Genomic DNA, 21,074 nt, shown 5'->3' on the forward strand with positions numbered 1-21,074 from the left:
GGCTGTGAAAATATTTACAGATCCGCTCACATCCTGGACATAAACTGTTTCAATTCCTACCCTCAAAACGACGCTACGGAGCACTACACACCAGAACAACTAGACACAAGAACAGTTTTTTCCTGAATGCCATCAATCTGCTAAACAAATAATTCCCTCAACACTATCAAACTAGTTACTAAGTCTGCGTTACTATTAATCTTCTCATCTTTCCCATCACCCATCTCCTTCCACTTATGACTGTATGACTGTAACTTTATTGCTTGTATCCTTACAATTTATATTGATATTGTTTCCTGATTGCTTATTACCCTATGTCTATCATTAAGTGTTGTACTTTATGATTCTTGATGAACGTATTTTTTCTTTTATGTACATTGAGAGCATATGCACCAAGACAAATTCCTTGTGTGTCCAATCACACTTGGCCAATAAAAAATTCTATTCTATTCTATTCTATTCTATTCTACTCTATTCTACTCTACTCTACTCTACTCTACTCTACTCTACTCTACTCTACTCTACTCTACTATTCTGTTCTATTCTATTCTATTCTATTCTATTCTATTCTATCAATATGTGAAAATATTTGTAGCTCAGGGATGAAATGAGGGATCCTAGCTTGGATATTTTCTTGAAAACATTTCATTACCTGAACTAGATAACATCATCAGTGCATTGATGATGTTACCTAGTTCAAATAATGAAACACCCTTTATCTCTAACAATCTATTAGCATTCAGTAACAAACAAATAGCTATAATGGACTGTTGAAGGAAAACCTCTGAGAACCTTTGGAATTCTATAAAGCAAGGCTGTACATCTTCCCTACAGTTCTTCTAGTCACGTATATTTAGATATACAATGATAACACCCTAAACTCCTTATCAATGTATGCTATCCTTTGCCATCAAAAGTATTAAACACTCTTTTAATAGGAAGTTTTTGCTGCAGTCTTCTTTATGTCTTTATTCTTCTGTCTCCTAGAAAGATAAGCATAGCATCATGTAATAATCCATAGGCTAGTAACTGATGAGAGAGGAAAAAAACCTACTTCTGTCATGTATCTACCCCCATGGGAAAAAACTCCATTAGTGAAAAAGCTTCTATATTCTATATAACTAAAGAAAATCATAGTGAAAGCTTACCTTGATGCTCTTAAAAGCAGTGTTATTTTTAGCATCTGCTGTTATTTTTGGAACTAGAACACATCTCTAGAAAGAAGTCTAGGAGGAGGTCAAGATTATTTACTGTGGCAGAAAAGCCAACAGTTCTGCAATTTTTCTAAATTATCTCAAGCAAAAACTAGGAAATTAGTTTCCCAGATGGTGGAAAAGAAAGAAACATCTAGATGTTTCAGAAAGAGTCCCATCAAAATTGCCAGTGAACAGCCTCTTCACTTCAGAGTGAATAATTAATAATTAATATATTAATTAACTGGTGAACATCAAACCAAAAGAGAGAATTAATTGAAGAAGCTCAATTTTATTTTTAATGTCTAAGCCTAAAAGAAGCCATTTTCATTTCATGTTCCATTCCATTTCACTATTATCTTCTGAAAACAATGGAAGCATTCCTGTAAGCTCTGAGGATGAAAAAAAAAACTGGTTTGGGGACCTTATGAGAGCCTACTTGCTTATGTAACAATGGCCTGAATTTTCAAATCCTAGTCAGGATTCTATCCCAAGGCCAAGCATGAAAAGACGTTATGTGGCCCATTAAAAAAAAAACCTCACAGAAATGCTATATTCAACTTAACCATAAAACATAAATATTTTATACACAAATAAACTAGTTAAATATGTCATCTTATGCAATCCATTCCCTTCTTGTGGCTTTATTTGTGAACTGCTTATCTTCTTTCTATCCCTGAAAGGGTGTGCATGCTTCAGGTCCCCCAATGTCATCTGAGGGAACCCAGGAAGCGTGCCTTCTCTGCTTGCCCTTTGGAATAGTATAACAGCTCTCCCAAGATGCAGATGGTCTGGCCTTGGCTTTTTGAAAATCTGGCTCTTCCCAAAGGAATTAGATCAGCCTGCCTTGCCATGATTTATGAATGTGAATATGACTCTGGTTTGGCCTCAGTTCTACTTTTTTTTTTTTTTGCTGCTCTTATTCTTGTATTTTTGCTTTTGCTTTTCAAAATGTTAGCTACCCAGAGTTGGATGGCCATAACAATTGATAAAATAAATATAATAAAATGTACGTAGCTTTGCTGGTTTGTCCTTAGATTTCATGTCTACAACCCAAATGCTTTACATGGCACTGAGCTTACCTGAATATTATGTCATTATTATAGGAGAGGTGTGAGTGTGTTTAACATTCAGGTTAACCTTATTTAAGTAACATATTCAGCTACAGTTATGTTTCTAAAAAATTGAAAATATATCAAACACAGGGTAGAAAAAACTAATAAAATATTCATTCAAATTTAGTATTATAGATGATATTAGAGATTAAACAATAATGCCTTATTTAATTTATATTGGTTAAGATTTGCATCCTTTACAACAAATCAAAGCAAGATCTAGGTGAGTCAGTATTAACATACCGTGCTGTGAGTTAACTCCAAAGGTTCTATCAGGTAGACATAAGTATTGTCTTCAAACATGCCACTAGAATATGAGAAACACATTTTAAATACTTCAATATTAGGTAAATGGGAGTATATATTTGTAGGAACTCTCACACATTTCCAGATTATATATTCATACATTCCACACAAAATACAAACATCATGACAAATGGTTTATGCTGCTATTAGGAAGGATAAAGCATCTTTGAAAGTGTGCATGAGAGACTCATGAATGCCAATATGGTTGTGCATTGTTTCAAATAGTTCCAAAGAAACACATGGAACAATGGGGGAGGGGGAGTGAATGCAACCTGAGTATGCAACCCTTGTATGCTCCAAAGCACCATTTTTGAATCAAATCCACACATAGTCAGTCCTAGATGTATAATGAGACAGGAGTTCAATATGTCAATAGCCTATTTACAAATTTACTTATTTGTGTGCTAATTTGAAATTATGAATGATCTATCTATAAATCTTAATTTGTAAGTAGAATCAACCTGCTTGCTGTGTTGCTGAACACATCATGGAGTCTCTTTGATCTATGAAATCCTTTATGTTCTACTTATTACAAAGACACCAACTGGTTGGTGATGAATGAATATTGCTGTTCTTGTCATCTGCTTCAGAAAAAGAGTAGCAGGGCAAGAAGGAAATTAATCTGGCCAAAGAAGGAGGCCAAAGGGAATTTGTTTTCCCACTTCCTACATATCAGTTCCCCTTGACACTTGCTGAGGGACTCAGGAACTAGTGGCAGGAGTACTAGGCCTTTGGTAGATAGATAGGGACTAATCAGCCATCCATCAATGAAGAAAGAAGAGATACCAATTGCTGCTGAAATAAGAATAAATACTACTAAAGGAAGAGCAGCTTGGGTTGGAATGAAATTATATCCATTACTTTCCATTCATTTCTAGTTCTCACTCTAGCTTTTAGCTCTATTCACCTCTATTCACAAAATCTTGAGAGCAGAGACTGCTTAGGGTTTTTTTATTTACTATGAGTTGCCTTGGGGCAAAAAACTAATATCTAAAATATCCAATCAGAAAACATGAAATGATGGAAATAAGCCAATTGGTTAAATGTTTATTTTGGGGTTTCAAAGAAGATATTCATGCCCTGACAAGATCAGATAATGGGTTCTCAAGCAAAAAAATCCTTGATATAGCATTAGAAGGGGACATGGCTAAGACGCTGAGCTTGTTGATCAAAAAGTCGGCAGTTCAGCAGTTCAATTCCCTAGTGTTGCATAATGGGGTGAGCTCCCATTACTTGTCCCAACCTAGGAGTTTGAAAGCATGTAAAAAATGCAAGGAGGAAAAATAGGGACCACCTTTGGTTGGAATGTAACAGCATTCTGTGTGCTTTTGGTGTTCAGTCATGCCAGCCACATGACCACAGAGACATCTTTGGACAGCACTGGCTCTTTGGCTTTGAAATGAAGATGAGCACTGCCCCCTAGATTCAGGAACAACTTGCACATATGTGCGAGCAGAACCTTTACCTTATAGTATTAGAAACAGAATATAGGAAACTCTCACCTAGGGTGTAATTGGGCCATAGCAATGCACACTTCAAAGCAGCATTGTACCTAGACCAACTTTCAAACAGTAAATTCTGGTGTGCATTTACATTATTATATTGTATTATACTATCAGCAGAGCCGGAGGGGAAATTTCATATGCAGAAGGCTCTGTCAATGTAAAGAGGGTAACACTGAAACACAAACTGATATACCTTTATACTGTAATTTTCTACTGAAATATAAGCAAAGAGCTCCTAACAGTTCTTCATTTCTGGGACAGGTTGAAGAATTTTATTATGTAATATTTACTAGCAGATAAGGAGGCCAATGTAACTCTTGCCATTGCTAAGTTTCTTCTAACACTTGGTAGGAAGCATCGACCAAGACGTTTCTGAATTGAAAGGATTAGCCGGTGACATCACCATTCCCAGAGGACACTCAAAGAGATTCCTTTCATATCCCTTTTATTTTCCCACTGAAGTGGTACTTATTTATCTACTTGCATTTGCATGCTTTCAAACTGCTAGGTTGGCAGGAGCTGGGACAAATTGATGGGAGCTCATTCCATCAAGCGGCTCACTCTCGGGTTTTGAACTGCCGAGCTGTCAACCTCTAAATTGTCTTCTCAGCATCTTAGTCCTGTGAGCTATCACAGCTTCAATTTATTAGACTTATATCCACCTTTTTGGTGCATAGCATTCACTCACTGAGCAACAACCCTGTGGAGCAGGTGGAGTTGGGAAAGTGTGACAGGGAGTTTTAAGTGGACATGAGTATATGGGAAAATATTTATACAGAATAACTGGAATATGATAGATAGATAGATAGATAGATAGATAGATAGATAGATAGATAGATAGATACATACATACATACATACATACATACATACATACATACATACACACACACACGCATAGATTATATATATAGAGAGAGAGATGCTAGACAGAGCACTGTATTCCAAACTGCCAGTATTCTCTAAATATCTCCCAGACCTCATTGTTATGAGGAAACCACTAGACTGAGCATTCTATATGTTTTACTTTCTGTCCAGTTATCTGCATAGCTGAGAAAATTGATAGTAATAACTCACTATTACAGCTGCCCAATCACCACCCAAAATCTAACTAAGCATATTTATTAGAGCTGGGTTGGTTATATTTTCCTGTATCAAATTATAGTCTCATAATAAGAAAGGCTCTCTACAAGCCTTTCCAGAAGTCTCAAACATTTTCTCCATTTATCAGCATGTCTTTCACTCTAATATCTTCTTTTTTTCTTAATGCTTTAATTATACCAGCAATGGTTTTCCCCTCTCCTAAATTCCCCAAAATCTGCATATTAGCAAATAGTTAGCTGTTCTACAATTACACTGGGTCACTGGTCACTTGCAGTCATAAGAAAAATGATAACTAATGGGTGAAGAAGCTTTCTGCCAATGGGGCAAGTATCCATGGTGGGGAAGAAGGGATGAAAAAAGTCATTTTTTAGTTGCTGGGACATTGTCCAAAGACTGTGGAAAACTGCCTAACACGAAGGATTCACAGTAGCAGTATAATGAGATATTTATTAGTAATTATACTTACTGAAGTCCATTACAGGTAGAAATAGCAGCTTTGGATTTTGGGATGCCTCTGATGCTTCCATGATAATAGCAGTGTTCCCCTCCCTGTAAATGAACAAAAGTATTCTATGTTTTTATAATTACTTTTTAAGTGGACCAATGCATATCAGAATAATGGATTCATAGTTTAAGCCTGTATAGAACAATATATTCTATACATGTGAAACATGTGGAAAGTTTGTGTGATTTTTTTTGAATACAGCTTTAGTATACACTGCAAAAAATTAAAAGTAGTTTACTAAATAAATTAAAAGTGTAATTTTGAAGAAAGAGCTAAAGAGAACTAAGCCTATCCAATTGGACATGAGCAGATCTATTATCAACCAGACACGAATTATAATACAAACTAGAATTATAATGCAAATGTTAAGATAGATTTAAGATTTGTTCTTAAACTGATTTTTAATTACTCCTAAATAATTTTCCAGTTATCAACCATTATTTTAATGAATAATATAATTATGACCCTATTACAATACTGTAGTTTAGTTTAGTTTACTTTATTGTCATTGCACATGGTACAACGAAATTAAATGCTGGCTTCAGTGTATATTATAACTATAAAAATAAAAACACAAACATACATCCTTTACATTCTATATAATTGAAATTGAAATCCCGATATTGCACTATACCATAGAATTCAATATGGCTATTGCCCTGGGATAGAAGCTGTTTTTCAGCCTATTTGTCCTTGTTTTTATTATCCTGCACCGTCTGCCAGAGGCTAATAGTTCAAAAAATAAAAATAAAAGGGTGCCCAGTAATACAACAGTAATACTGTTGGTCATATAGTCAGCCAGATGTTTAGATTGATTTTGGCATTTTTGTCCACCTATCAAGTACTTTCAGAGAATCTGGTATAGTTGCAGGATATAACATGTTCCATGTTCCAAATGAAGCTGCCTTTTGCAATTGACTGGTGGTGATTTTTGTCAATCCTGATACCGTTCAAATAGTGTTCCAGGTGCTTTGTGATTGCACCCAAGGCATGTATTACTATTGATGCTCTTTGCTTTCTTTTTCCATGACTGTTCTACTGCTACTTCCAAGTCTTCATATTTTTTGCAGATATTCCAGTGCCCCATTGTTGCTACTTTGTCATGCCACTACTTGTTGTCTGTCTGTGCAATCTTCTTGCAACAACTAACTAGTAGTGCTTCTTCAGTGGACAGGTGGCACTTACTGTCTGTTGCAGTTTTTTCAATCCTGGCTTTGCATATATTTGTTCTTAAGGTTTGGTCTTATGCACCCAGAATTAGTCCCTCTGTCTCTTTCTTCAACTTTCCTGCTCTCAGGAAAGACGTTGTCAGATTAAATGCATATGCCATCCAGCTCCAGGTAACTCTGGACAGTTTAATACAGCTAGCCACAAAGAGAACTATCTTGGTAACTACCTATTCCTATGTACACCTTTTTTTCCGTGCAAATGGATACACCATTAAAGTGCTGCATTACAAATCATTGTTTTTATGGCCAATCTATGTATGACCCAACAGCATTCTTCAAATAAATATGAGACTAGTGCTGTTATGAAGCATGTTAAACTTCTTTCCGCAAATATACCAGTGCCAATGGGCATCAGATAGGCTGCTTCCAATTTATAGTTGTTGATGAAACTTTTAAGAGACTCAATTATCTAATTTCACTAGGGTCATCATACCAAATCTAAATTTGAATGCTTAAATTGATTTTTTAAAAAAGCAGGCACAAGTACAATTATCATTTTATGATTTTTTTAAAAAAAACAACTTTTGTGTGAAGTAAAAAACAAAATAAGAAAGAATTGACTGGATTTCAAGAAAATCGATGAGAAATGATCAATTAACTCACAAATTCATTATTTCTCTGCACTTTGGTTTGTGCGTTTGATCAGAATTAAACACAAAACATTTAAGCCCCCCTCATCTCCGATCTTATACAGGAGGGGGGTGCGGACCTGATTGGCATTTCAGAGACCTGGTTGGGCACGGAAGGGGGGGGTCCCCTGATAGAGATGTGCCCACTGGGTTTCCGTGCGTTCCATCAGGCCAGGGCCCAGGGTAGGGGTGGGGGAGTGGCGGTTATTATCAACGAGAGTCTTGAGCCGAGGGAGATCACTGTGCCACAGATAACCGGATGTGAGTCCCTCCATGTGAAGTGGGGCCGTGGGGTTCAGGTAGGTTTACTGATCACGTACCTAGCTCCTGCTGCGTGACAGAAACCCTGCCTGCGTGACAGAAACCCTGCCTGAGCTGTTGGAGGTGGTCGCCGGGACGGCAGTGGAGATCCCCAGGCTTATGGTCATGGGGGATTTCAATCTGCCGTCGGTGGGGATAGCATCCACATCAGCTCGGGAGTTCATGGCTTCCATGACAGCCTTGAACCTGACCCAGTTAGTGAACGACCCCACTCACATCGGGGGAAACACTCTGGATTTGATTTTTGTCTCTGGACAGTGGTTGAATGATCTGGAATTAGGGGAGTTAGTTATCAGACCCCTGTCATGGTCAGATCATTCGCTCCTTCAGCTAGACTTTCGAACCCCCAACCCCTGCCGCAGGGAGACAGAACCGACTCGCTGGTTCCGTCCCAGGCGCCTGATGGACCCTGAAGGGTTCCAGACGGAGCTTGGGCTATTCCCTGAGGATTTAGTCCACGACTCGGCTGAAGCTCTGGTCGCTGCCTGGGATCGGGCGGCGGCTGGTGCTCTAGATCGAATCGTGCCTTTGCGGCCTCTGACCCGGTGCTGATCTCGTTTAGCCCCTTGGTACTCTGAAGGGCTGAGGGAGATGAAGTGCTGGAAAAGATGCCTAGAGAGTATCTGGAGGGCCAGCCGCTCCGAATCTGACCGGACACTAGTTAGGTCTCAAATTCAGACCTATCTAGTGGCGATGAGGCTGGCAAAACGGGAGTATTTTTCCAACCTCATTGCATCAGCAGATAACCGCTCAGCCGCCCTGTTTAGGGTGACCCGCTCGCTCCTCCATCAGGGAGCGGTAGACGATCCCTTAAAGGGTCGAGCTGAGGAATTTGGACAATATCTGTTTGATAAAATCGCTCAGATTCGGGAAGGGTTGGACACAGATTGGATGGATCCGGACGGGGTGGAGGAGGCAAGTCTTGATGTTATTATCTGGGATGAGTTTGATCCTGTGGCTCCTGAGGACATGGACAGGTTAATGGGGGATTGAATGCGACCACATGTTTATTGGACCCGTGTCCCTCCTGGTTAGTACTGGCCACCCGGGAGGTGACACAAGGCTGGCTCCAGAAAATTGTGAACGCTTCTTTGATGGAGGGTGTTTTCCCTGCCGCCTTGAAAGAGGCGGTGGTGAGGCCCCTCCTCAAGAAGCCTTCCCTGGACCCAGCTATTTTAGCAAATTATCGTCCGGTCTCCAACCTTCGCTTTGTGGCAAAGGTTGTCGAGAGTGTGGTTGCACGACAGTTGCCCCAGTACCTGGATGAAACTGTCTATCTTGATCCATTCCAGTCCAGTTTCCGGCCTGGTCACAGCACGGAAACATCCTTGGTCGCGCTGGTTGATGATCTCTTGAGGGCTCGGGACAGAGGTTGTTCCTCTGTCCTGGTCCTATTAGATCTCTCAGCGGCTTTTGATACCATCGATCATGGTATCCTGCTGCGCCGACTCAGGGGACTTGGAGTGGGGGGCACTGTTCATCGGTGGTTCTCCTCCTACCTCTCCGACCAGGCGCAGACGGTGTTGACGGGGGGACAGAGATCGACCCCAAGACGCCTCTTATGTGGGGTGCCGCAGGGGTTGGTTCTCTCGCCTCTTCTGTTCAACATCTATATGAAGCCGCTGGGTGAGATCATCCGTGGTCTTGGGGTGAGTTGTCATCTATACGCTGATGATACTCAGCTCTATATTTCCACCCCTAACCACCCCAACGAGGCTGTTGAAGTGATGTCCCAGTGCCTGGAGGCTGGGTCTGGATGGGGAGGAACAGACTCAGACTCAATCCCACCAAGACCGAGTGGCTGTGGATGCCGGCGGCCCGGTACAGTCAGCTAATTCCATCACTGACCATTGGGGGCGAACTATTGGCCCCCACGGAAAGGGCTCGTAATCTGGGCGTCCTCCTGGATGCACGGCTGTCTTTAGAAGATCATATGATGGCCGTCGCCAGGGGAGCTTTTCATCAGGTTCGCCTGATACGCCAGTTACGCCCCTTTCTGGATCGGGCTTCCTTATGCACGGTCGCTCATGCCCTTGTTACATCCCGCCTGGACTACTGTAATGCTCTCTACATGGGGCTCCCCTTGAAGGGTACCCGGAGACTCCAACTGGTCCAGAATGCGGCTGCGCGGGTGATAGAGGGAGCACCTTGTGGCTCCCGTGTAACACCCCTCCTGCGTAATCTGCACTGGCTCCCGGTGGTCTTCCGGGTTCACTTCAAGGTACTTGTTATCACCTTTAAAACGCTCCATGGCTTAGGGCCGGGATATTTACGGGACCGCCTACTGCCACCATTAGCCTCTCACCGACCAGTGCGCTCTCACAGAGAGGGCCTCCTCCGGATACCGTCAGCTAAACAATGTCGGCTGGCGACCTCCAGGGGGAGGGCCTTCTCTGTGGGGGCCCCTACCCTCTGGAACGAGCTCCCTCTGGGGCTTCGTCAACTCCCCGATCTCAGGTCCTTCCGCCGCGAGCTGAAGACGTTGCTGTTTCGAAGAGCAGGACTAGCTTGAACGTAGTTTTAAATTGGGTTTTTAAATCAGGGGTTTTAAATGGGGCTTTAAATTTGTATTTAACAGTTTTAGGGCATCAATTGAATTTAATTTTCTATTCTTTTTTGCTGTTTTATATGTATTATATGTTTTCTGTTGTTTTATTGGCTGTGAACCGCCCTGAGTCCTTTGGGAGATGGGCGGTATACAAATATAATAATAATAATAATAATAATAATAATAATAATAATAATAATAATAATAATAATAATAATAATAAATAAATAAAAGACCACATGATCTTGAGTGTAATCTGTATATTGCACACGCTTAACCTGGGTATTCCAAAATGGTTATCAGGGGACTGTGAAGGAGGGACTTTACTTATTCACTTTTATTCTTTTTTTAAAGTTTATTCTTTTCTAAGGCTTTTCACCTCAGTTTCAAGTCATCACATAGCATATTCATAAAAAATACAAAATAGCAGTTCTTTTTACTGCATAAAACAAAATTAAAATCCATTTTCTAAACATAGAAGAAGTGTCCTATATTTAATCTCCTGGATAATGAATTCACTATTTCTCCTGAGAATATTAGTAATTATATCAGCAAAGTGGTATATAATCTCAAGGCTTCCCTCACTATTTACAAATGATCAACTCTGAAAAATGTTTAGAGAAATCTAGGTCAAGTTACTGCTACAAGTAAAAAAAATGTCCCATTTATTATTTCTAATGGAATTTTAGCCCCTAAGTGTGTCTCAAATACTGTTGATAATACAGGAGTTTCTTAGTTGTCAATAAAAACCTTTAACAGTATTTCTATTCTGGAAGTTTTTTGAAAGCCAATCCAAAAATTACACTCCCAAATAAGCCACAATCCATACTTGAAACTATACTTCAATTAATGTTTAGCACAACCAATAAACATTTTACATGAAGCAATATTCAAAACTATTTTCTCTACCCTCTCTTCCACCAGCACCGATAAAATCTAACATCCAGGTTTCTTCAATGTAGAATTCTCTTGAATGAATATCTATGGTATCAGATAAAAATGACATGTCCTGTGCAGACACAGTTTTTCTATGGAGGCTGAAGCCAAAGAGTAGACATTGAAGACCAACATTTGTCTCATTCCATAAATGTATACATCAAGTGAATATAATATAGACACTATTTTACTACAACACAGTAAAATTAAATTTTAGTTTAATATCTGATGAGATAGATATAATAATATAGATTTTTTGGAAAAAAAACCCTAAAACTTACTTTTATTTAACAATTTGCATTTGCCCACACATTGTTTATAGTTGATAATATTTACATTACTTGTCAGAATAATAAGACCCTGATGTTGGGAAAGATTGAAAGCAAAAGGAGAAGGGGAGGGCAGGATACAGTGGGGGGCAGGGGGAGCTGACATGCTATGGTCCATGCATGGGGTCATGAAGAATCGGACACGAATCGGACTTAGTGACTAAACAACAACAAACAATACAGTGTTTTAAACTAAGCAGGCTGTGATTTCAAAGCCTAATCTTATTAAAACTTATTAAACTTGTCCTATTACCCTATCATAGCAAAGAGACGGCATATCAAATGCCACAGACATTAGTAGACAAAATGCACATTTCACACTTTGAAACATTTAACAAAAAATAAATATATGAGATATGCTAATATTATCAAACACAAGAAAAATGACTACACTACCTTTGAATATTGTGGTTTGTCATCTTCATAATGAATTTCCACATAATCAGCAGATAATAAGTCACTACAAAGAAGCAAAGGAAAATGTGTCAGTATAATCTGCTATATAAAGCTGATTCATCGTGAATAAAGAATAACCAAGAGTAATTGTCCCTGATGAGGTATTATAATTGTAAATCTGGATTTAAATATTGCATATTATGTTTAAGTGGTTAGATACATGGAAATTGTGAGTTCTACTCCCTCTTTAGGCATAAAGCCAGCTGGATGATTTTGGACCAGCCCCTCTCTCTCACACACTTAGAAGATAAAGGCAAAACTCCCAAAAACATTACCTAGAAAACTTGTTTTTATGACTGCCTCAGCGGCATGCCTACATCACAAGAAATGTACCTGAAACCAATGTTAATTAGTTTTATACATAAATAGCATTTATATCGTACATTTCTTTTTTGCACTGCTCAAGAAAATTCAGAAAACATTAAAGCCCATAATTCAATACATAGGCTGGCAACCAGTGACCTCTTTAATGGTTTGCATAACAAAACAATAATTTTAGAAATGACAAATAGCTTAAAATAGCATACTTTTAAACATTCGCATAATTGTCCCAATTCAACATGAACTTCAATGTTACTACTGCCAAGGACCAAAGGACCACAAAAGATAAGGAAATAATATAATGAGAAATATAATACACATTTAGTCATAGTGTATTCAGGTCCATGCCATTAGATACCTCTACCTTCATCACACCTGATTCAAGGCATAGAAATTCATTAGAAATACACTTTTTAGGCACCCTGGAGAATTTGGACTGGACTTTTTCATGGAAGCAAAGCTAAAAAATTGTCCAAGAAAATTGTGCATAAGTGATCTGGGACAAAGATTCAGCTTGAAATTGCCTGAGGGTTGCTAAAATGCAACACCCTTTCACCTCTGAGCTGAGCTCTTTCAGGAACTCAGAGCAACAGAGCTGCCATATACCCTTCATCTACTTGAGGCATGAAATCTCATGCTTATTACAATGAATCTTAATACTGTACAGGAGTAGTTCTTTGGTCTTCTGGCAAACACCTCAATTTTGGTTTTAGAATAATTCAGTGTAGTGCTCTTGCTCATTGTTGGGCAAGTGTTAGGAATGCTGTCCTAAGACCAATGGGTATTTATTTTATTTTTATTTATTTAATTTTGTCATAACAATATACACAAGCATCACACAAAAAGATTATATAATATGTAAACATATATATGATGAGAAACAAGGAAGTATAAGCATATATATATATATAGGGAAAGAAACAATAGGACAGGAACGGTAGGCACGTTTGTGCTCTTATGCACGCCCCTTAAAGTCCTCTTAGGAATGGGGTGAGGTCAACAGTGGATAGATTTTGGTTAAAGCTTTTGGGGTTATGAGAAGAGACCACAGAGTCAGGTAATGCATTCCAAGCACAGACAATTCTGTTACAGAAATCATATTTTCTGCAATCCAAATTGGAGCAGTTGATATTAAGTTTAAATCTATTGGTAGCTCTTGTATTATTGCAGTTGAAACTGAAGTCATTAACAGGAAGGACATTACAATGGATGATTCTATGAGCTAAACCCAGGTCCTGTTGAAGGCAATGGAGTTCCAAGTTTTCTAAACCCAGGATTTCAAGTCTGGTGGGATAAGGTATTTTGTTGGTTACAGAGGAATGGAGAACTCTTCTTGTAAAATACCTCTGGACACGCTCAACTATATTGATGTCAGAAATGTGGTATGGGTTCCAGACAGGCGAGCTGTAATCAAGAATTGGCCTAGCAAATGTTTTATATGCTCTGGTCAGTAGTGTGGTGTTTTTAGAAAAGAAGCTATGCAAGATTAGAACCTTATTTGCTATGCTCCAGAGATCACAGCATCATCAGCATTAAGAAAAGTAGAGATGCACCTTCCTGCCAACTTGGAAGGCTAGCAACATAAAAGCCTCCTATCTATAGAGGAAGTTTTCAATTTCTTCCGAAGAACATCACGCAAGTTGGAGTCAAAGCATAAATCAATAAATGCTGCATAAAAAGAGGCTACAGACTGAACATTTTTCTGTCAGATTTTGCAAGAGTATATGCGATAGCTGATCAACCTTCTTTGAAATCAGTTTGCTCTTCCATCCAGAACATTTCCTGCTCCAGCTGGTCACAAAACTTCTATTGCAAGTTCCTGGCATAAACCTTGTGATGGTGCTGAGCAAGCTTATTGATCTATAATTTTAAGGATACTCTTCAGTGCAATTCTTATGCAGAGGCACTATGATTGCAACAGTCCAGTCTTTAAGAATTTGTCCAAGCTGGATAATAACCATGAACTCAGCTGTTAATTCCCTCTTTATCAAGCTTAGCTGGTAAACGGCTGGTAGCATCAGCCTTGCTGTATAACTCCTTAAAATGTATTTCCTATGTTTTTGAAAGAGTTAAACTGCCTAATGAGGATAAGCCTGTACTCAGATAATCAGATACTAAGCAAGTAAATGGATAACATCAAGTGATACAACTAGCTTCTCCCTCACTCTGTGAGGACCACAGATCCAGTGCAAGGTGTAGGCGAGCTGTATTAAATATTAGGAGGTCCCTGTGCAGTTTTCAAAGGTTTGGAAGTAATATTTTCATCTCAAGGCAGGGCTTGGAAATGAGAGTAGATAACAGAAGCAAATCAAATTTAGTCGAAGCTGCATTTAGCATTTCAATTTATATAGAAGGAAAGTCATCCTCAGATGCTTTCCCAATGAATCCTATAAGACAAGTTCCTATTGGAAAAAAATGCAGAGTGATTGACTTTGCTGTCCTTCCGCACCAATTACAGCACTCCAGCAGCAATGGAGTACGGCTACAGCAATAGTTTATTGATTAGTCTTACGGCCATATCAAAGAAGATAAAATAAAAATAAAATACCTGATCTAATTCTATAGTAAATAGATAAAAGAAAATACAGTAATAAAACACATATATGGTAAATGCAAAGAATCAACCTCTAGATAAATACATCACCTTTACAGGACACCCCAGTATGTTTGATGTAACAGGTTCTTAACTGCTTAACTATAAATTTAGCAGTTCTGCTCACAATGTATACATCAGAGCCCAGGAGGAAATAGGACAATCTTCGATTCAGATCCCAGTAGGCTGTTCTTTCAAGCAGGGATGTTAATTATCTTAGTCTAAGTGGGGCATACATACAGTTGACAGTCAAACAAAATATGAACAATATCTTCAAGTCATGATATGGCAGGTGTTTGGAGTATCTAATATGGCCATGGAATCCAACAACTCAGATCTTGTTCTAAAATAGACCTTCTTAATTAAGAACTGCATCAAATTCACTGACAGGTATTTTTCAAATTGAAAAATAGTTTTGTTCTTAGCAAACCAATTTAAAGATTTATTTTTTGCCAATAACTATGTGTCACTTTGGACACTGAGAACTGAGAAATTTAAAAATTTGCCTTGCTTAAGAGTTAGTTGAGAGTAAACACTGGGTAGAAATAACTTTGGTAAGTCGGCTTACCCAGGAATTGAGCTGAGCCATACTTAACTGTTTTTCTAAGCATATTTTGGGTAACCTATCAGGGTCAATTGAATGGATCCTTTGCCAGTATGTGAACAATTTAATTATTGATAGGTTATGTACGGAATGGACATCTGCTTCTGCTCTGATCACTGGAGCTGATGTGTTCTAACAGTTCCAGATATGCTTCCTTAAAAAGGGAGTCTGAACTTGTTCAAGTGAGGAAGCTTTTGTAAGACCCTTTCATTGAGCATAATAAGTCAGCACTGGTGCTACATTTGCCCTGAATACTTTAAGTATGGGGTCAAGATACCTGGGTAATTGTAATTAAATAATTTATATAAACCTTTAGTACTTTCCTTGGCCCTTGCCGAGCTTCTTTTTAAAATGATTTACACCCAACCCTGTATTGGTAAAAACGACTCCTAAACAAGTCAAAAAAAACCACTTGATCAATAGACTTCCCAGTTATCTGCCAGTTAAATTTCATACTTTGTTAAATATCGTCACATTTTATTTGATGCCTAAAAAATTAAGAAAACATTAGGTATTTAGCTTTCACAACAGGCCTATTTCAGAGTGAGGCATTAGTACTATATGAATTTATTAATCATGGATCTTTGGCATACAAGTGTCTGAAGCATATAGGAATCCTGGAACATCATTGACATAGCGGCTAAAAAGCATTGGGAATAGAAAAAAATTCTGTCTAACACCCTTAGGTGCAGGTATACTCTTAGAAAGCCTCTAACACCCGTAGAGATTTCAAAATAATTTTTGAGTTGAGGTCCTTATCTATTGTGGAGCACTCTGGTCTAAATCCATTTTGTTCCTTCATTAAGATATTTTTTTTTTACATTACTCAGTCTTCTATTTTGCTCAAAAAATGTTGGTATACATTTTAGCCACAATTCCAATAAGGCTCCAGTAAGATTCTGTAATGTCACCTCCAGTGGTGGGATTCAAATAATTTAACAACCGGTTCTCTGCCCTAATGATTTCTTTGAACAACCAGTTGACCAAACTGCTCAGAAAGTTAACAACCGGTTCTCCCGAAGTGGTGCGAACTGGCTGAATCCCACCACTGGTCACCTCTTTCTACCATTTATAATGGCAACTTATCATCCAACTGGGATGCAACCTGTGTTATTTGCATAGGAGAACACCCCTGCTAATAACCTTGTTAATAATCAGATGGGGAATCCTGATTTATAGTTTGGCAACACTTCCCAGGAAATTAGAGTATTCTTTATGTACTTTTCTTTCATTAAAATATTTATTTTAATTAAAAGATCTGCTATACTGAACAAAATAAGTGAAAACCATAGATATACACTTACTTGTTGAGGGAGAGGTCAAGAATAAACATAGAACTGAAAGCTTTAATCTGGAAACTTGCCTGAGCTAGATGCACAGCCTGAAAAAAAAGAAGAGAAGAATGTGAGGGCAGAAATGGAAACAAAAATATGCATAAGAAAAATGTTTACTGTTTTATCAAATTATCCGTATAAATCTGTCTGATTTTGATTTTACTCAGCTGAGTGCAAGTAATATGTACACATCTTGTATACACATGCATCTTGCACAACTATCTGGGATTTTGTGTTGAGCTTGTAGAAACCAAAAAAATGGATTGCATTCTCTGTAATATGGACACCACCATCTGTGAGCTGCATCCATGATTTTCCTACATTTTTCATACATTAAAGCAGGGATCACCAACCTTTCAGACCTCAGGGACCACTAAATTCATAACTTTAAATCCTGTGGACCATTAATATGAATTAGTGATGGGACGGGGTCCTTCAGGCACTTAGCGTGGCCACCTGTTAGCAAAGAGAAGCACCAGGGGTCAACCCTAACTTTGCTGTCCATTGCAGCTAGAAATCTCAAATACAACCAAGAATGAACATTTGTCTTGTAGCCAGCCCGGGTGCTAGATGCCCCCCCCCCCCCGCAAACTCTGTCTCTCAAGGAGCCCAGCTGAAGTTTCATGCACTGCTGACTGAAGCACCTGGACTCCCAAGAAGGGAGGGAGAAGCTGAAGCTACTAAACAGGCAGCCAAGCTAAATGCCTGAAGGACCCTATCTCGTCAACAAGCGGGATTAATTGCTTTGGCAGGCCATATCCGACCCAGGGGTCATAGTTTGAGGGACCCTGACTTAGTGCAATATAAAAAATGCAAAAATGCAAAGATTTTTCTGCGGACCATCAAAATTTTCTCGTGGACCACCAGTGGTCCACGGACCACCAGTTGGTTACCACTGCATTAAAGAGTGGGGGGGCATGGGTGGCTAGATTTCAAATATAGTTAATTCTCCTCTGAAGTGAGAGTGTGTTGCTATTGGCCTTTAAAAGGGCAGTGGAGTGACCTCTCTTGAAGAAGTCATACCTGTTGTGGATCATCAGCAGCCTGCAGAGCTGGCAGCAGAGTCAGACAGTGAGGAGGCTGGGGAGGAACATGGGCCAGTCCTGGAGTCTGGGGAAGGCCCGTACAAGGGCTCTGCGTCAGAGGCAGAGATGGGGCCAGGGCCATCTGGAAGTTTTGTGCTGATTCTGGAGCCTCCAGAGTCTGACGTCAGTGAGGCAGAGAAACAGGGGGAGCCTATTCCAGTGAGTGCATGCGCAGAGCTGCCAGAAGGCAAGAGCAGTTAAGAAAAAAGGGGCAACTTGGGAGTAAGGTTTGGAGATGATTGGCCTCTCCCATAAGACATAAAGGAGGAGCAAAGGCACGTGAGCCTTTTCAGGAAGCAATTTTGTTCATGCTAGTCGGTGTACAATTTTGCACAATTCTGCACAATTTTGCAGTAGTTCCACTCCTACCATGAGGAAGAAAAAGACCTCAAGTCTATGGGTGTTCTAAAGAATTTAAGTTCTTTCCCACTTTCATGTAAAGAATTCAGATCCTTCCCCGTTTCTATTTAACATCCATACAAAGCTGCTGGTTTGGGACGAGATATCAATATATTGATGATACTCAAGAATATCTTGTTACCCCAGGTTATACTAGATATGCTGTAGAAATTATGGTGGCTATGACAGTCTGTAAATAAGCTTACATCCAAGCAGGACAAAATTTCTACGGTATTTATCCAGAAATATTTAGGATTTAAAATGGTATCAATATTGATACAGATGGGGTTATTCCACATGAAAGAGCAGGTCTGCAGTTTGGTTTACATAGGTGAGCATTTTTAACAGTTTTACTGTTTTCTACAATTTTCTACTGTTTTATACTTTTAGCTATTCCAGCTTTTGTGACTGGGGTTCCTGCTAATACTATACATGTTTTCAGTCTGTTAAACATACAATGAAAATAAAATAAAAACCCATACCTATAAAAATCACAGCATCCAAACCCATACCCATAAAAATCATACCTAAAACAAAATTTACGAGCAGTAGAGCTAGCAGATTAATTTTAGATGAAAGAGCTACTTAATTATAAATGATTTTGGTAGAAAGTATCAAGAAAAAGAATCAAACAAATCCCTGAAGGATAAGATTTTTACATCTCAATGCTGCTGTTAAAAATAACTTTGTTCCCACCAGAAGCACTTCAAAAACTGGCAGGATGAGAGATGGGCCTATCAATAGTTTAGCAGGCAAAGTGGGAAAAATATATTTTAGCTAACTTGCTTTCAAGCTACTTAGTAGCATTTTTAATTGAATCTGGGCTCAAAATGAATTCTTAATCTGTTGTAACACAAGATTAACATACTTCCTATATAATCAACTATCTGGAAGTTTCACATTTCTCAGAAAGCATCTTATTACTTGAAGTAATCCAGAAAGGGTTAAGTGGGAACAGCAATGTCCCTTTAGTTAAAGAATACCACCACCCCCTTGTTAAGAGACAGTTTCTTGGGAACCAGCAGACTTCCCCAAAAATGCTCCAGGAAGCTGTAAGTAGCAGCTCAGGAAGCAATTTCTGCTTCACCATTCAATGCATTTGCACAAATGCTTAAGTAGGACTACAATAATTATTAGATAGCAGCAAAAAGTTGAATCAATGGAACAGAATATATATAGCTCAGGATTGAGTCCTGTGGAGTCCTGGGTGGCTTGGTTATTTACTTGCAGATGTTTCATTACCAGACTACGTAACATCTTCAGTGCTAATTTGTAATCTAGTCACTGAAGATGTTGCTTTAGTCTGGTGATGCAACATCTGCAAGCAAACATCCAAGCTCAGGAAGCAACAAGGATTCCACAAAGAGTTGAATACTTGAGGAAGAGTATTATTACTGTATGAAGTTGTTTTAATAGCCAGGAGACTACAATGCTAATGCAGAGTAGTAGTTTGGCTGGCAATTAACTAGCTCTGTTGTGGTACATGTTTGCATGTTTCCTAAGGTGCGCCACAGGAGAGCAAGCTAGCTTCGCACCAGAGAGAAAGACATGTGGTTCTTCAGCAGTGTCCCCCTCTCTCCATCAGAGCTGCCTTGCAAATGGGTGTCGCAATCGGGAAGGTTCAGAGCTGACAGGAATCTGACCACCTGCATGAAGTACCAGTTTGTCCTTCCACCAATGTGGTACCTATTTAACTATTCTCATAGAACATGTTTTCGAACTCCTGCTAGGTGGGCAGAAGTTGAGGCAAGTGACAGGAGCTCACCCCGACATACAGTGCTAGAGCTCAAACCTCAGAGCAGATACCATCTCCAGCATCATTAAGTCACTGATCCACCATGCCTCTTGAGAAAGAGTGAACATTTGGCAGATAGGAAGCAACAGCTTTAGCAATGACATCAGGCTCAGGACTACTCCTATATGAATTTTGCAAAATTAAAAATACAACAATTTATTCTCTCCCCAAATGGACATAGCTAGACAGGACATTCAATTATCATGAGCAGCAGCTGTTATTATCTACAATCTAAACAAATATTGTAACCAAAAGGTATAAGGAAGGAACGTTTAACCCTCCCCTTCATCATAGCTGCGAAAAAACCTTTCCTCGATCTCCTATGTTGTGCCATTTGTTTATGAAGTGATTGTTTTGTCTCCCTAATGTACAGATCTGCACATTTCTCATATGTGTACTGCATATAACTACGTTGCTCAATTTGTGTTTGGGTGTTTTACTCTTGGGGTAGACAAGCTCCTTGGGTTTAAAATACGCATGTATGCTGTGTGGCTGAAGATCCTCCTGAGCTTTTCAGATATTCCAGCAATGTATGGAATTGCTTTGTTTGTTGTTCTCTGTCTGTTATGGAGGAGCTCCTGCTGGATCTTTTGGGGGATTTGATGAAGGCCCACTTGGGATAGCCACATGTTTTGAAGGCTTCCTTGATATGTTTTAGTTCTTTTTCTTTCCCATATTTGCTGGTAGGCAGGCCTTCAGCTCACTGGTGTACAGTTCTGATAATTCCCATTTTGTGCTCCAGTGGATGGTGAGAATCAAAATGTAAA

At 39.1% G+C, this 21,074-nt stretch overlaps 1 protein-coding gene across 5 annotated transcripts in view; it reads right to left on the reverse strand.

The window, feature by feature from the left end:
• ADAM23 (ADAM metallopeptidase domain 23) overlaps positions 1 to 21,074 on the reverse strand; it is a 127,387-nt gene that overhangs the window by 94,719 nt on the left and 11,594 nt on the right. For all 5 annotated transcript variants that reach the window (XR_009155479.1, XR_009155478.1, XM_058186321.1 and 2 more), the window contains exons 3-6: positions 16,999 to 17,075; positions 12,117 to 12,180; positions 5,690 to 5,772; positions 2,552 to 2,615 (exon numbers count right to left, since the gene is read on the reverse strand). Coding sequence is in view for 3 of the 5 variants with exons in the window: in XM_058186321.1 (XP_058042304.1) it covers positions 2,552 to 2,615; positions 5,690 to 5,772; positions 12,117 to 12,180; positions 16,999 to 17,075 (288 nt within the window). In the remaining 2 variants the exon portion in view is untranslated. The remainder of the gene's footprint in view (positions 1 to 2,551; positions 2,616 to 5,689; positions 5,773 to 12,116; positions 12,181 to 16,998; positions 17,076 to 21,074) is intronic.

The sequence above is a fragment of the Ahaetulla prasina genome, chromosome 1 (genome assembly GCF_028640845.1).
Source record: "Ahaetulla prasina isolate Xishuangbanna chromosome 1, ASM2864084v1, whole genome shotgun sequence".
NCBI classification, from domain to species: domain Eukaryota; kingdom Metazoa; phylum Chordata; class Lepidosauria; order Squamata; family Colubridae; genus Ahaetulla; species Ahaetulla prasina.